This window comes from Anarrhichthys ocellatus, unplaced genomic scaffold (assembly GCF_004355925.1).
Source record: "Anarrhichthys ocellatus isolate YVR2014 unplaced genomic scaffold, GSC_Weel_1.0 scaffold5, whole genome shotgun sequence".
Classification (NCBI taxonomy): domain Eukaryota; kingdom Metazoa; phylum Chordata; class Actinopteri; order Perciformes; family Anarhichadidae; genus Anarrhichthys; species Anarrhichthys ocellatus.
Genome location: NW_022280035.1, coordinates 11100750 through 11115086, shown reverse-complemented (window position 1 = coordinate 11115086; position 14337 = coordinate 11100750). Strand labels below are relative to the sequence as shown.

The 14337-nt window shown below is 42.4% G+C and overlaps 1 protein-coding gene across 2 annotated transcripts in view; it reads right to left on the bottom strand.

Annotated features, from left to right (window-relative positions):
- The window catches only part of arhgef25a (Rho guanine nucleotide exchange factor (GEF) 25a), a 31053-nt gene extending 17182 nt beyond the window's left edge, over positions 1-13871 (bottom strand). For both annotated transcript variants that reach the window (XM_031844842.1, XM_031844843.1), the window contains exon 1: positions 13374-13871. In XM_031844842.1, the coding sequence (XP_031700702.1) occupies positions 13374-13479 (106 nt within the window). In that variant the 5' untranslated portion in view covers positions 13480-13871. The remainder of the gene's footprint in view (positions 1-13373) is intronic.
- Positions 13872-14337: the final 466 nt, after the last annotated feature.

Here is a 14337-nt window from a genome sequence, read left to right as displayed (position 1 = left end):
ATAATGAAGATCACTACATCTGCATCTGTCACCATGGCAACTCTGCAGTTCCCCTACTAATCGTCGTGCGTGTGGGTTAGGTTCCCTGTTGACCCTGGAAAGCTGAATCTCAGTATGAAACCTTAGGCCACTACAGGGACATCATTAACAGCTTTTTTTTTTATTTTCACAGTAGCAGCAAGGAAACTGTGAAACGCAAAGGGAGATGATGAGCTTCCCCTCAGAGCCGCATGCCTCCGCTCTCCCTACACATTTCAAGATGAGAGGAGTCCTCTGTGTGCCACCAACACAGAGGAAATTGGGATAAAAAAAGATTGAAAAAAAAAATCCTTCCCTTTGTCTTGCTGGATGCTGATAGTGCCCACTGACATTCATCTTCATAACGGCGTAGCGAAAACAAGATTACCCAGTCTGATTTTGTTAATGCAACTTGACTATTGTTTATGTGCTAGTGATAATTAACAGGTGAAGGCACAGGGCAGCAGGGTTGCATTAAGCTGGCCTGATCTGTGGTGATCAGTTAAAGCTGGGCTTTCACCAGCCGCTCACTCGCTGTCTGACAGGCTGAGTGGAGCCCGGGTGGAAGGCTTGCCCAAAAAGTTGCTGTACCATGTAACTTTAGAGCCGAGTGGGTTTCTGCTGCAAAGCAGCTCCAGACATTCTCTTGATGCTGTTCACTCACAATAGTGAAGTTTGACAGAACTCATCGACTGAGAGGACAACTTTAAAGACTCTAATGTAGGTAGTCTACGCTTCATTTATCCATTACCACTTTTTCTTGCACTAAATCAAGCTTTTGACTTCATGTCTGGTCTAATCATTTTAGGGCTTCCACTAACGATTATTTTCAGTATCAATAAATCTGCTGATTGTCGTCTTGATTAAGCGATACGTTGTTTGGTATAAAACGTCAGATAACTGCCTCGAAATCACCAGGGGGCGAGGTGATTTCATCAAAATGTCTTGTTCTGTCCAACCACTCCAAAATATTCAATTTACTGACATGAGAAAGCATAAATGGTCAAATTTAAAAAGCACGAACCAATAAATATTTCGCATATTTGCCTTTCAGACAGTGAATGGGCGGCTGGTGAAAGCCCAGCATTGAATAAAACAATTAATTGATTGTCAAAAAATAGTTCATCTGACTTTTTCATGAGGTTTGCAGTGAACCATGGCTGCTCAGTAAAGTTTTGAATACAATTGTAGCTGGATTGATTTATCCAGTGATTACCTGAATCATTCAGACTTTCATGTGGGAAGGGAAAACATCAGATGCAATATTCTTGTGAAGGTCACAAAGGTTTGATTTGGATTTGATCGAATATAAGATTAATTTACGAGCAATTTAATGTTTGAAACAGAAAACTAAGGGGCAAAGAAAAATAAGGACAAAGCAACCTCCAGTTTGTAGGTAGATGATGTGGATGGATGTGCTTTAAGTGTTGGTCCCCGTGAAGAAGTTTGGTCCAACTTCCCTTTATTGATCAGTTGATAAGTGAGTGCTGCTGAGCCAACAAATCAGGCTGAAAGCGTTGGCTGTAATGGAGCAAACTTGTTCACAGCTGCTCCACTCTGGAGCTCTCTGTCAATCCTACAGCCTCTTGGGACTGTATGGGCAATTTAGGCATCACTGGACTCCACCAATACAGACAGACATGCAGGTGCCCACACACTTGCCGGTGCACAAAAATGGTAGATGCACATTTTCTCCAGGGTAGCTGTCCAGATGTGTAACTGCAGTCTGTTCACTTGTGATGTGAGCTTCCAGTGTCACGTCTGTCTCAGTAAACAAAACAAAGCAAATCAGAGACAGGCGACCTGCTGGTCACCACGGTGTCAAGCATGTTAAATGTCCAGCTTCGCTGCCAATCAATGCCAGCACCTCAAAGATCACACGGGTTATGAGAGTGCAGCAGTCAACACACAGGCACCAGTCACCTGCCTCGGTCATCACTAACAACTCAACAGAACATCATGCTTATCTTCTTTATTCTCTTTTCACTCGTTCATTGCCTTCCCCATCTTATGCACTTCAGCCCAGCCCCTGCTTGTATATTACATTTCACCTACTCAGAGGAAATGGACACTCTTCCCATCAACTAGCAGGACCTGGGCTGCACCCAGGCACTCAGATGTGCAGACTGATAGACCTGTGAGACAATGAGGCACTTAATACCAGATGCGTATGACCGGAAACCCTTTGACTGTCCTCTGATGAACTTTTGCAGAAACAACAAGGCAACATTTAAGATCTCATTGTATACTTGTCAGCAGTGATTTTCGCAATGAAAAGAGAATTTTTGGATCTTTTGTCTCTTTCACTTTTTTTCTCATTATATTTCATCCTGTTGGCCATGTGTATTTTGTTTGTACTGCTGCTGATTAATAAATCCTGGCACTTGGATGTTCTCTCTTTATACTGTCCTCGCTCTTCCTTTCTTCATCTTGACTCCTTCCCCTTTACAACATGCCCCCACTTTTTGTTTTACTCTGCCGCCTCTTCTGCACTCTAGCCCACTCTTCCCCTCTCTGCACTGCAGGTTTTTTTTCAGCTGTGTGTCCTGGGATCAGCACACACAGCTCCCTTCTCTGATGCGAGGCCCTGCTCTGCACCAAAGCTGCTGACACCAGCACAAGCTCGACATGCAGAACCCCCTGGCAGAGAAGACAGTGACATAGGAGTAAAGGAAAAAGTACTGAGAAAATCTCTCTTCTCTTCCCTAGTGGTGATTACGTACGGTACGACTTAAGCTACTAAACCTTCAACATTAGAAATCCTCTGAAATGATCAGGCGGTGAATATTAACGTGTATGTAAATGAGCAGCAGAAAGAGGGAGACGCTGAGATGGGCTGATGTGGAGAGCAGGGATTATTCATGATTTAGTCAAGCAGCAAATGAAGTTTAAGCACATATGCCAGATATAAACTAAAACCCTCAGTGACTGAAGAGAGGGATTAGGGCACATGTTGCCTTACAAATATATACTTGAGAGCATATAAGCAATCTAGGAACATGGACATGTATGCAGAAGCACAACCATTGTCATTATTGTGTGTGTGTGTGTATTTGCGTGCAAGGAGAGACACATTTACAGTCAGACAGACACGTGAACAGAGATTTCCTGTCCTCCTACTGACCTAGTTTATGCACACACACACACACACACACTGCTGTGATTCCAGGAGCACGGAAGAAAATACGCAGCAGACACAGTCAAGTGACACACAAATAAGCCATCAGGGTCGATCTTCTGTGGCATCACAGTAAAGCACCATATCAATAGAATGACTAGATGACGTTGGTATTAATCCTGTTGTCTATGGAACATTGTGAAAGAGTGATTCAGACACTTCGCCTGATGAGACCTTTTTAAACTGTAACACGTCACAGCTGCTGTTTCCATCTCAACCAAGGTTTCAGTCAATCCCCCAGAACCTACATGCATCTGAAGCTTACTTTTTTTACAGAAAAGGATGCAGTGGCAGTCGCACCACAGACACTTTTTCCTCTGCTTGTGGCAGTCTGAAACTGCAACCGTGTTTGTGGTTGTTTGGCCTGAAAACTCTATTCAGAGAGAGATTTGCCAAGTTCCTGGCACCATCTGCCTTTATTTCTCTTAATGTCAACTCTAGGGAAGCTTCTTCAGGTTCCAGTGTGGTCCATTTCACTCTCAGAACACATCAGGAGAATATAAACACAAATCATGATTCATTTAGAGATTTGATAACCAGGAACAAAGGAGTGATTAAAAGGTTGGTATGATATGGGATATGTTACATCGTCAAAATATACAGTGCTAAGAAAATTACATACAGGTATATATATATTCTTCTGTAACTCTTTGTGCTGTCAAGTAGACTGGATAACAGATGATACTGAACCCACTTTATATCTACAATGCATAATTGTACGCAACACTTCCCATCGTTCACTGATTGACAGTGGTAGAAGAAATAGGCCTACTCCAACGGTTTTGTAAAAGTAGCAGTACCAGTAAAAATCATGCCTTCAAAAGTTTACTGAAGTTAAATTACAAAAGGTGCTAAATTTGAAACTCAGAGTAAATCTATTGCTTCCGCGCGGCTCTCAACATGGTGACGGCTGAGCTAGTGGCTTGCAGCTAACTGTGCTAAAAGCGCTAACATTGGCAACAGTGCTAAACGAGCGGATTTGACCTGTTTGTTTACCTGAGGGGGAGTGCAAGGGATATCGCAAAATTGAAATCCAATACCAAGTAATATAGGGACATAATCTCCGATAGATACAGATTATAAGTAGTTTAGGCCTATACTTTCATGCTGCTTTACACTGTAAATTGCTTAATCAGATGCACACCTTTTAAAAATAAATAACAAATATACTTTTTTAAATCATTGTAAATTCAATCTGCAAACATAATAATTGTACTTTTTTAAATCAAACAAAGTGCAAACATTTATTTAAATGCAAATAAAAGCACAAAAATACCATCAACCATCATTCACAGCTGTGAAATAGCTCGTTTTGTTTTGTTCCGCCATCATCTGTCGTCTGGAGTAACTAGTCAGGGTGCTCGCTGAAGCGTGTGTTGTGTGAATACACAACACAACAGCTGTGAGAAGCAAACAATGCAACGTAACGTTGCACAGACAGTCCTACTCTGATGAAATACAAATTGGTGCAGAAGAGAGAAACTGATCCCTGTTTGTATTGATCCTATTGACGCTAGAATCGCTTTCATTAGAGTGGCCGAATATATTTCTTCTTTTATTTAGCATTCATATCTGCAGTACACCTTCCAGCCACACGAAGGACCCTGAATGTTCATGTTGTTCCAGAATGGCAGTAAAATGATCAGAAATGTTAATTACATGATATATAGATCAGGCCTATTGTGAATTGGGTCACAATGGTTTGTTATTTTTTCAAAAGTGGCAAACACTGTCAGAGAGAACCTTTAAAGTACCAAAAGTGAAAGTACTCATTGTGCAGAATGGCTCATTAGAATTATTGATGCATTAACGTGGACATCATTTTAATGTTGCAGCTTGTGAAGGTGGAGCTATCACATCATAGCACTTGCATGACCTTGCAGCGTCTACAGGGCACTCTGTTCTAGTGTGGGTTTCGCACGCGTGTGTGTTTAATAATCATAGTGGTGATCTACACTACCCTTTCAGCCTCTTTAGCAGCAGGCAGCACCAGTGCACACCCACTGGGTACTGTTCATCATTACTATGATTATCTGGACACACACGTAGACTCTAAAAGACGGAAAGGGAGAGGGTGGCTCACACTTATATTTAGAGATAAACAAGGCTGCCATAATGCCCGAGGTGGCTGTCAACGCAAGGCAAATTAGAAGCGATTGAGATTCCATACGGCAGCTGTGGCAGTGCCAGTCAGGATGCCTACGAGGAGAGCAGGAGACAGAGTTGTGGTGCCTGCTGGGACATGGGAGCCTCTCCTCTGGGCCCCAGTCTGCCTCACAGCTCTAGTCCTCTCACCTCTTGCTGTTTTTCAGTTGCTGCATGTAGAAAAGGTCACTTCTCTCTGTACCTAAACGAGTCAGATGTGAATTGAGGGTCGTTAGAAATCCCTGAACTGAATTCTGCAAATATGGCTTCACATATAATTGTGTCTTTAGCATAGTACACATTCAGACACTGTTTATGCGAGCTAAGCATTAAAGGGTCACATGTTGAAACCACAATGACACAAGAAGTCGAGCTCTAATGCTGATCTGGCACACTGTGGATGTAGATGTGCTGTTACAGTTAATCTCAGTCAGACTTGATGGGCTTTGCAGACACACATTCTCATTCCTTTCCATGGCTCGAGACCTCTCCCCCCTCTAATCACCATAGCAACAAAACCCAAAAGGGAGACAGAGTGGGAGACAGCCACACAAAAGATTGTGGCCATCATGAACTCAACCTACACATGTGGGCACACACACACGTACACATGCCTGTCTGTGGCAAACACACACGCACACAAAGTGTAATAATTAGCAATAGATTTGCATCACTATTTATACAGTATTAAATGTTTTCATGCCTTATTTATAAAACAATGCTGTGCACACAAAGGATGCCTTTGAAAAGCTAATTCCAAATTGAAGAAAACCATCTGCACCTGTCAGTTTTTGTCTGTTTCAGATCAAATCCTGCATTTGGATGAAGAGCGTTCCATTTGGCCATTAAGAGGGTGTCTTATGAATACACAAAATCCATTCAAGTGTGACAGGAAGACCTGGTGCTCGGGTCCACCTGTAAATCTGTGGGCTAAGTCCACGGATTGAACAGTGTTGATTACTTTATGGAACATTGATTCTGAATAAGACAATCTAATGTGTGAAAGTGAAGCAAAGCTATAGAAACATTAGATAGTTTACAGTGAAGATGCTGACAGAAAGCATAAGGAGAGAGAGGAGGGTTACCTGTAGGCTTCTGTCTTAACCACTAGGCCAACCTAGACCAAAACATCAAGTATGAGATGAAATAGACTAGCTGCTGGCTATCTCTGAACTAGAGCGTGAGAGTGTCGATGGTACCTGCTGACAAAGGACAGAAGGTCAGATCAATTCTTGTTTGCTGACAACATAGTGGAGCCGGCAGCAACCAGAGGAGAAGTTTACCAAAGACTGACGGGAAATGTGTTCTTTAATCACTGAAATTCCCATTTAAAAACGTCTTGTCCTTTTTACATTCTTCCACGAGACACAGGTTGCCTGCTGGAGTGAACAGAGCAAAGAAGTTAGAGAAGTTCGGTTTTAGTCTTGATTTACCAAGAATTCATTTTGCGATTGAGTAATACTTAAGATACTTGATAATTAGACACGTTTGAGCAACTAATTAACTTGTACAACTAACGTCTGGTCACAGAGAGACACATGGGAGAATTCAGGTCAGAACACAACAGCAAGTCTCTTTAACATACTTAACATAACAGTCAATTTGATTAAGAACAAGGTAGCCATGAAGACACAACAAGCAGCTGTTTTCAGGATCAGTAAATCTACAATCAGCATCCTCATCTCCTCTAAATTGTAGTCAAAACTCAAGCCCACTTATTCAAGAAAACTCCACATCGCTTTCAATATTGTCACTTTCCATTGTTTGCTCTGCTTTGTGCACTGTTTTGGAAAGTTTCTCAGCGGGGCCTCTATCAAACGTTCTCTGGGGAGGACTGCAGAGGAGAGCAGCCAGAATCAGAGTACTTCTCTCCTCTGACAGCCTGAGGGGTCACCGAGGCAATCGTTGTACTTCACGTGTTGCTAAGACTTACAGTAAGCATGCTTCAATCTGGATGAAAAGATGTTCAGAGTAGAAAGTGAACTAGATTTTTCCCCACTGTACTCAATCTCACTTCAGAAAAGCACAGTTAACTTTGAACGAACATTAGAGGGAGTAGCAGTAATAACAGTTGTAATAGTGTATGAACAAATGTCATGGCACCCCTGAAGACTTGCAGACATATAAAGAGCCATATGGGCTGAAAGTGGGGGCAGAATCGCATGGGGGAAGCAGCTCTTCCCCCCCTCTGCGCTGTAGGAGAATTCTTTCTAAACAAGGTATGGAATGCACTCCTGTGTTTCCTAATTTGTTCCCTCATTCTTCTCCTCTGCACGTTTACAAACAGAGACCAGAGGAAGAGGGGGAAAAAGAAGGAAAGAAAGTGGGAGATAGAGGAGGAGAGGGGCATGGGAGACCTGGAAATATGTCAGGGCAAGGCCGTTAGAGCGAAAAAAGAAAAAGAGATGGTGAAATGAAAGGGGGGGAAGACATAATTAATAACTGGCAGACTGGCTGTATGCCGACAAGTCAGAGAGAGAGAGAGACAGAGCTGGGGGAGAGAGTGAAGAGAAGAGGAGGAGAATGAGAGAAATGAAAATGCCCCAGGAATGATCCTAATGCTTCACTTGGTGTTCACATTCCAAGCCAGCAAATCATGCAACATTCAGCCCAAAATTCAGTAATTTCTTCATCTAGCTGGGAGACTGGGAGCACTGGTTTGATATACAAGTCACCTTTCTGTCCTTTCTCTCAGTCCATTTCTCTCCCTCTCTCATTTTACCTTTTGCATGTGTGAGAGAGAAACAATATGGAGGAGATTAGTTGCACAGCAGAGAGGAGACAGGGGGTTGGGTGGGAGGGCAAGAGGCGAGGACGAAGATGAGGGTGGGCTGGAGTGCAAAGTTTAAAAATATCTCAGACTGCCGAACACAAGGCTGGGCCACAGCAGGCCAGCAGCATACCTTCAATTTCAGCTATTTTTGTTGCTTTTTCCATAATGTCTGCAGTCTGCCTTATAAGCTGATGACAAAGACGGTTCTCCAGCTGAGACATAAAAAGACACGCCGGTTCTGTCACGGCAATTTTCCCTCGCGTTTGCCAACAGGGCTGCTTTCTGTCAAGAGCTCACTCGACTTGTTATCAAAATGATGCATGGGTCTCAGGGGTCTCAGGGAAACCTGGGGATCAAATCCCTACATCTGAGCGAGACACAGAGCCCTACCACCTCCAGGGGCTGTACCGTCATCACCCACTCGGGTCTATGAAGGAGGGCGAGGGGACAAAATATGTTCCTACAGTGATCAAGTATTATATTTTACATTGCCTAGAAACTGCAGCCAGAGTTGAAGCTTAACATTACCAAGTAGCTGAAAAGTACAAGGGGTGTTCAAAACAACAGGAGCACTTCAAAAGTTATGCAGTTTAATACAAAGAAATGATTACTCGATAAATCAAAGAAATAAGTAGCAGAATCGATGATAAAAATAATTATTAGCTGTAGCCCTAATTTAAGATAGCAAATTCATCACAGGTCTAAAGGATTAAATAGAGGTTTGTTACTTTGATTATGACTTCAGATAAAATGATGTAGCATGTTGCCATTGATGCAGATACATGTATTTCTGTTTGCATGTGTGGGTCTATGCAGTGGATGAACACAAGCAATGGGGAAAAAAACGTTTGTGAGGCAGTTGTTCTTTTTTTACGCTTTTCCATGTATTTCTCTGTCTCTGCCATTCAACCAAATATACAGTACTTGTGTGTGTGTGTGTGTGTGTGTGTGTGTGTGTGTGTGTGTGTGTGTGTGTGTGTCATTGCTGGGGGGGATCCTTGTCCTATCTCATTGCATGCATGAGTCAACACCAGCCCCAAACATTCACAAATAAACACACTCACAGGTGCACAGGGAACACATATCGATGTACAATGCACGTGCAAAGCGGCATGTAGCCTTTTACTTTAACAGGAACATAAGAGAAAGATACAGAGAAAGAAAGTGGTATAAGGAGAAAAAGATATCTATGGAAGGAGAGATGGATATTTTGGGTCCACAATAGAAATGTTTCTTTAGTTGCTATACCACGGTTACAGCTGCAGTCAAGTCATTCGGAACATAAACTCCCAGACAGAGGTGAAGCTGCTTACTGGGGGAAATAGAGCAGGTCAGGGCCATGTTGATAAAAAAACACATAATCAGATGACTGGAGAGATCTGTAAATGTATGAGAAAACAATGACAGAGTGAAAAAAGGCTTGGATAAGTTACTGTTGGTAACCAGCTATTCAGAGCCTTCTTGTAAAGCTAAAACTCTCTGGAGTTTTTATTTCCCCCCGGATTTCTATTCCCTGGGAAACCAGAAATATTTTGCATTTACAGTACATTTACAATACACTTTGTACAGAAAATTACATTCAAAGTGTATCTTTATGTTTTGACATTGTATTATTGTAATTTTGTTTTCAAATCCAGCGCATTTCCGATCTATTCAGGTGTTTCTCATTGAAACTCCTTCATGTCTTTCAAATGCATTTTAAAACTGTTCCAAGTGTATGCCAAACCACTTCGAAATGCAATTCAGAAATGTATTGTCTGATTCAGTTGTATATTTTCCTTATAAGCTGCTTAAAAATTAGATATATTATCAATATATTTTCCATGACACATTCAGGTTGTATGCTTTTTTTAGACCACATTTCAGAGATAGAAATACTCATTTTCAAAGGCCTTCTGAAGAACCTGCCTTGTTTCAGCGTGATCTTACCTCCATTTGTTTCCTCTGTCGATGTCAGATTGACGTACGGGTGCATCCTTAATACCATTAAGTGTGTGGGAGGCTGTGCTGCAGCAAAGATGTGATGTAGAAATGATAAAGTTGACTTAGACTGCAGTGTTTAACATTACCATGTACGTATAAGGACAACATTGTCAGCATCATTGGGAGTTTCTACACACTTTCTATGTGAATTCCTTCCTTCATTTGAAACTTGCTATTTGATCCTCAAAAAGCGACGCACATTTATTAAATGCCTTGATGTATTATGACATTTAAGATATTAGATAATACTTGCTTTATTCCACATTTCCTTCACACATTACACACATTTCTCAAAGCACAAATCAGATCTGATTTTGACGAATCAACAGGTTGTATTTCCTCACGCTGGCCAGTGGAGTCAATTGCCTGAAGACACACCATCTATTTTGAAATGGTTTGTCAACAGTATTTGCTGGGAAGCAGCCCTCACTATTGGCCCTCTGGCAGCCAATCCTCGAATGTGCCTTGCAGCGCAGTGCTAACATCAGAGCTAAAATGATACCTGCATTTCTCTTTCATTATCTTTCATTCTGGACTTCTCTATCACGTTGAGTGCTGCTCAGATCACTAACCCTCCCCTTCCCCCTGCACTCATGTTCTTATGTAATAAACCTGCAGCACACACATTGCAACAACAAACCGCTACACACATTCACACATTATTATGCTTAGCTACGGACTCTATACTGCTCTTCCTGTTTCATTACACATTCATTAGGAAGTGAAAAAAACAAATATGTTGGCATGGTAGTCTTTATAAGGCCACAGAAAGCCATTGATTTGCCTGTTTTTCTGACGCACTGCAGTCCCTTTCTCTGCATTCAAGTGAATTGGCTAGAAGTGATGGTCATCGTGGGCAAGTCATTAAATCTGAGTGACAGCAGCTGGAATTACTTCAAGTTTAGTCATTTATTCGCTGAGATCTTCATGTGAGTGTGTTGATCTGAGTGTGCATGTGAATGGAGGCGCATGCCAGATACACATATGGTAGGGCAAAATGGCATGCTGAACTGTGTCATCATTCAGCCAACAAGCAGGTGTTATTATGCCTAAGTAGGGAATGAATCATGCAGTAAACTATCATTTCCTATTGTGTCAGGGGAGTGGCTTTTTTTTAGAATCAATGAATGGTGTAGATGCATCGTAAACAGTTTTGTCTGATACCATAGAATAAGACAGTCTGTCAATGAGATGGAAATGACTATAGAGAGGAAAGACTTTGTTTGTTGTTGATGCTAGAGTCACATTAGACATCTGGCAGCCCTCACCAAGCAGTGTATTTTGACACTGATAATCTCCGCAGAAAAAGCAGTCAGCTAGTGTTTTTCTTTTTTTTTTTAAATAACTGCCCTAGAGTCAAAAATAGACATTATTTGATACTGTGAAGTGCTTGACGTGCAGGAACATTGTCTTGTGCTGAGGACCTTGGCTAGTGGTCAAACCTGCATTGTTCAGTGTTTTTCCTATAAACACCACAACAGAACTTACAGGGTCCTAGATGTCAGTTTAGTTTGACACATAAAATGAGTTCAAAAAGTCAATGTATCGAATAAAAAGTCAGAGAAGAGATCAGATAATAAAGAAGAGAAAGTACTATAGACATAAATCCGCCATAGCTGACCCTTTTCCCCTGACACCGTGTTAATTATAGAACTGCTTTACAGTACTGGAGAGGACTGTATGTGAGCTCCTAGTGGGACCAAACCAGTGGTAGCAACATATAAATGTACTTTACATGCTCTATGAGGAGGTTTTATAGAGCTCATAGCTTCACATAAATAGTTAAGAGTCTAAGAGACTAATGTAGTTGTATAATGTGGTTTCTCCAGAGAGCTCTCATATTCCTCCTGCTCAGATTGTAAAATCAGATCAAGAGGTTTTCTGCTTCTCAGTGTGAAATGTAAAACTTCTCATCTTGACATGTTGGATCCAAAACAACCAAATGATACATTAAATCCAAAGACGACTGGATTGTTGGAATAATGCTCTTACTGTAGGTTTATTGAGATTTTCTTTTAATAGCCTGAAATGTTTCATTCTTTCAATCCCCCACATGTTTAGACATCATGAGCTAAGCATGTGTGTGTATTTGCTATAAGAACATGGTAGAGGTGCAGTGGGGAGCTACAGGCTATGGAAAGGGAGAATATCCATTACATAAGAGATTAAACCGAAGGAATCTGAGGTATGTATCCAACAACGCTGGCCAATAATATGAAAAGACCCCCCACCCCATGTGCACGGCCTCAGCGGGTGGGTCCACTGTTTATCCTTTTGATGTAGGCTTGTAAAAAGGTAACAAACACACAGCGTGGTACTGCAGCACAAACACAATCTCATATTGTGCTATTGGTCTCTGTTGTTGGTTTAACTTTGCTTCCGAGCCACTGTGGCAAGAGGCCGTGTGTGTGTGTGTGTGCGTGCGTGTGTGTGTGTGTGTGTGTGTGTGTGTGTGTGTGTGTGTGTGTGTGCGTGCGCGCGCGCAAGACAGTGACAGGGACGGAGAAAAAAGATTTGATTTCTAATATGTTCCTGATCTCAGATAGATGTTACAATGGGTCTTGACTTTTGTATAAACTCCAGCCATGTTGTAATAACATATAATGCCACCGGCTGCTTTTACTATTCTTACGGGCTGCTGCTAAAAGATAGATAAGACAGAGAAGATAGAGAGGGGAGGTCACTGCTGTTTTGTTCAGCCCCCCTCTTGGGTTTCATCCATCCATGTGCTGCACATACCTGACTGACACACACTCATCATAATGAGGATGGTCACTATCCAAATCTCTCTCACACACACACACACACACACACACACTCTCTCTTGCTCTCTATTTTTAATGGAAGAATGTATGATGCATGTCCTCTTTCCTTTTCCTCACTGTGTAGTCTTCTTCCTCTGCTCTGATGTGTATGTGACACACATCTGTTGCTTTAGCTGGAGGCGGAGAGAGCAGGGCGAGAGGATTGAAGCTTACACTGAAACCATTGGCATACGCTCGCAGGAATGGAGGGAGAGATAAGGGAGAGGTGGGTGGACATGTAAGAAAATGGTGAGGAAAAGAGTAGCGAGTGAATGTAGCGGTATTAACAGCAGAGGAGTCACTTCAGTTCAGTATGATCAACAAAAACACACGGAAAAAAACTCAAAGAAAAACAGACCCACAGACACGTTTTTAAAGTACAGCATCAGCTTAAAAAGGGCAAAGAAACTTAGACGGATAATGACAAACATTTTGTACGAGTCGGTTGCATTTGTAAGTGTGTGACACTGACCTCTGACTCGGGCATAGCAGCAGCCACACTTGACCAGGACTTTACGGAACAAGTGTTGGCAGCCACAGCCTCGGTGGTGGCGATGGTGATGGTGGCCCCCTTTCATGCTGTTGAACCATGAGCAGAGGTGGGCATGGCCCGGCACTCTCTCTCTCCCCCCCCCCCCCCCCTGTCTCTTAAGTGTTCCTCTCTCACCCTCACAAGTAGAGGTTTACTCCTCAAAGTGTAAATCCCCAAAGTTGTCAGTCGATGTTCCTCCTCAGTTGAACGCAGACAGACTTAAAGTCCACATCCAGACCGAGAAGAAGAGAAAGAGTCCACAAAAGCAGCAGCCAAGAAGAAATCCACACTCACAGGGCTTTTCAGATGGTGATAAACAGCCAAGGAAACATTCCAGCAAGCTTATCGTTATGTTGGACGTGCTTCCCTTCCCTCTGTCTCTCTTTTTCTCTCTGTTTTCTTTTTGGAGCTGAGCTCTTGCCTCTGTGAACTGCCTGGTCAAATGACAGGCTGGGAGACTGCTTCAGAGAGGGAGAGAGAGAGAGCGAGGGAGAGAGAGAGAGAGAGAGAGAGTAAGGGGAGGGGTGAGAAGGGTGGAGTCTGCAGCTCTAGTTGCTGCTATTCCAGGATAAGGTTCCCACTCCCCTTATTTTCTCTCTTATTGTCTTCTGTTTTTTTTTTCTCCGCTGTTTTTTCTTCTGTCTCCCTGCGTATCCGCTGTCCCAAACTATCCAACTCCGAGACCAGACGCAATGCTTCACTCTCTAGTGGAAATCTCTCCTGGAAATAGTAACTCTGTCAGGATACATAATGCTATTTACAGAGAGGCCATGTTGGGTTGAAGGTGTCATGTATTTTCCAGTAAGGCGTCTATAAGTGTGTTCAACTGACAGTTTAAGTGTGAATGTTCACTTCATGGATCGTAGAGGGCTTTCCTGACTAGGACGCAGCTTCAATATTGACT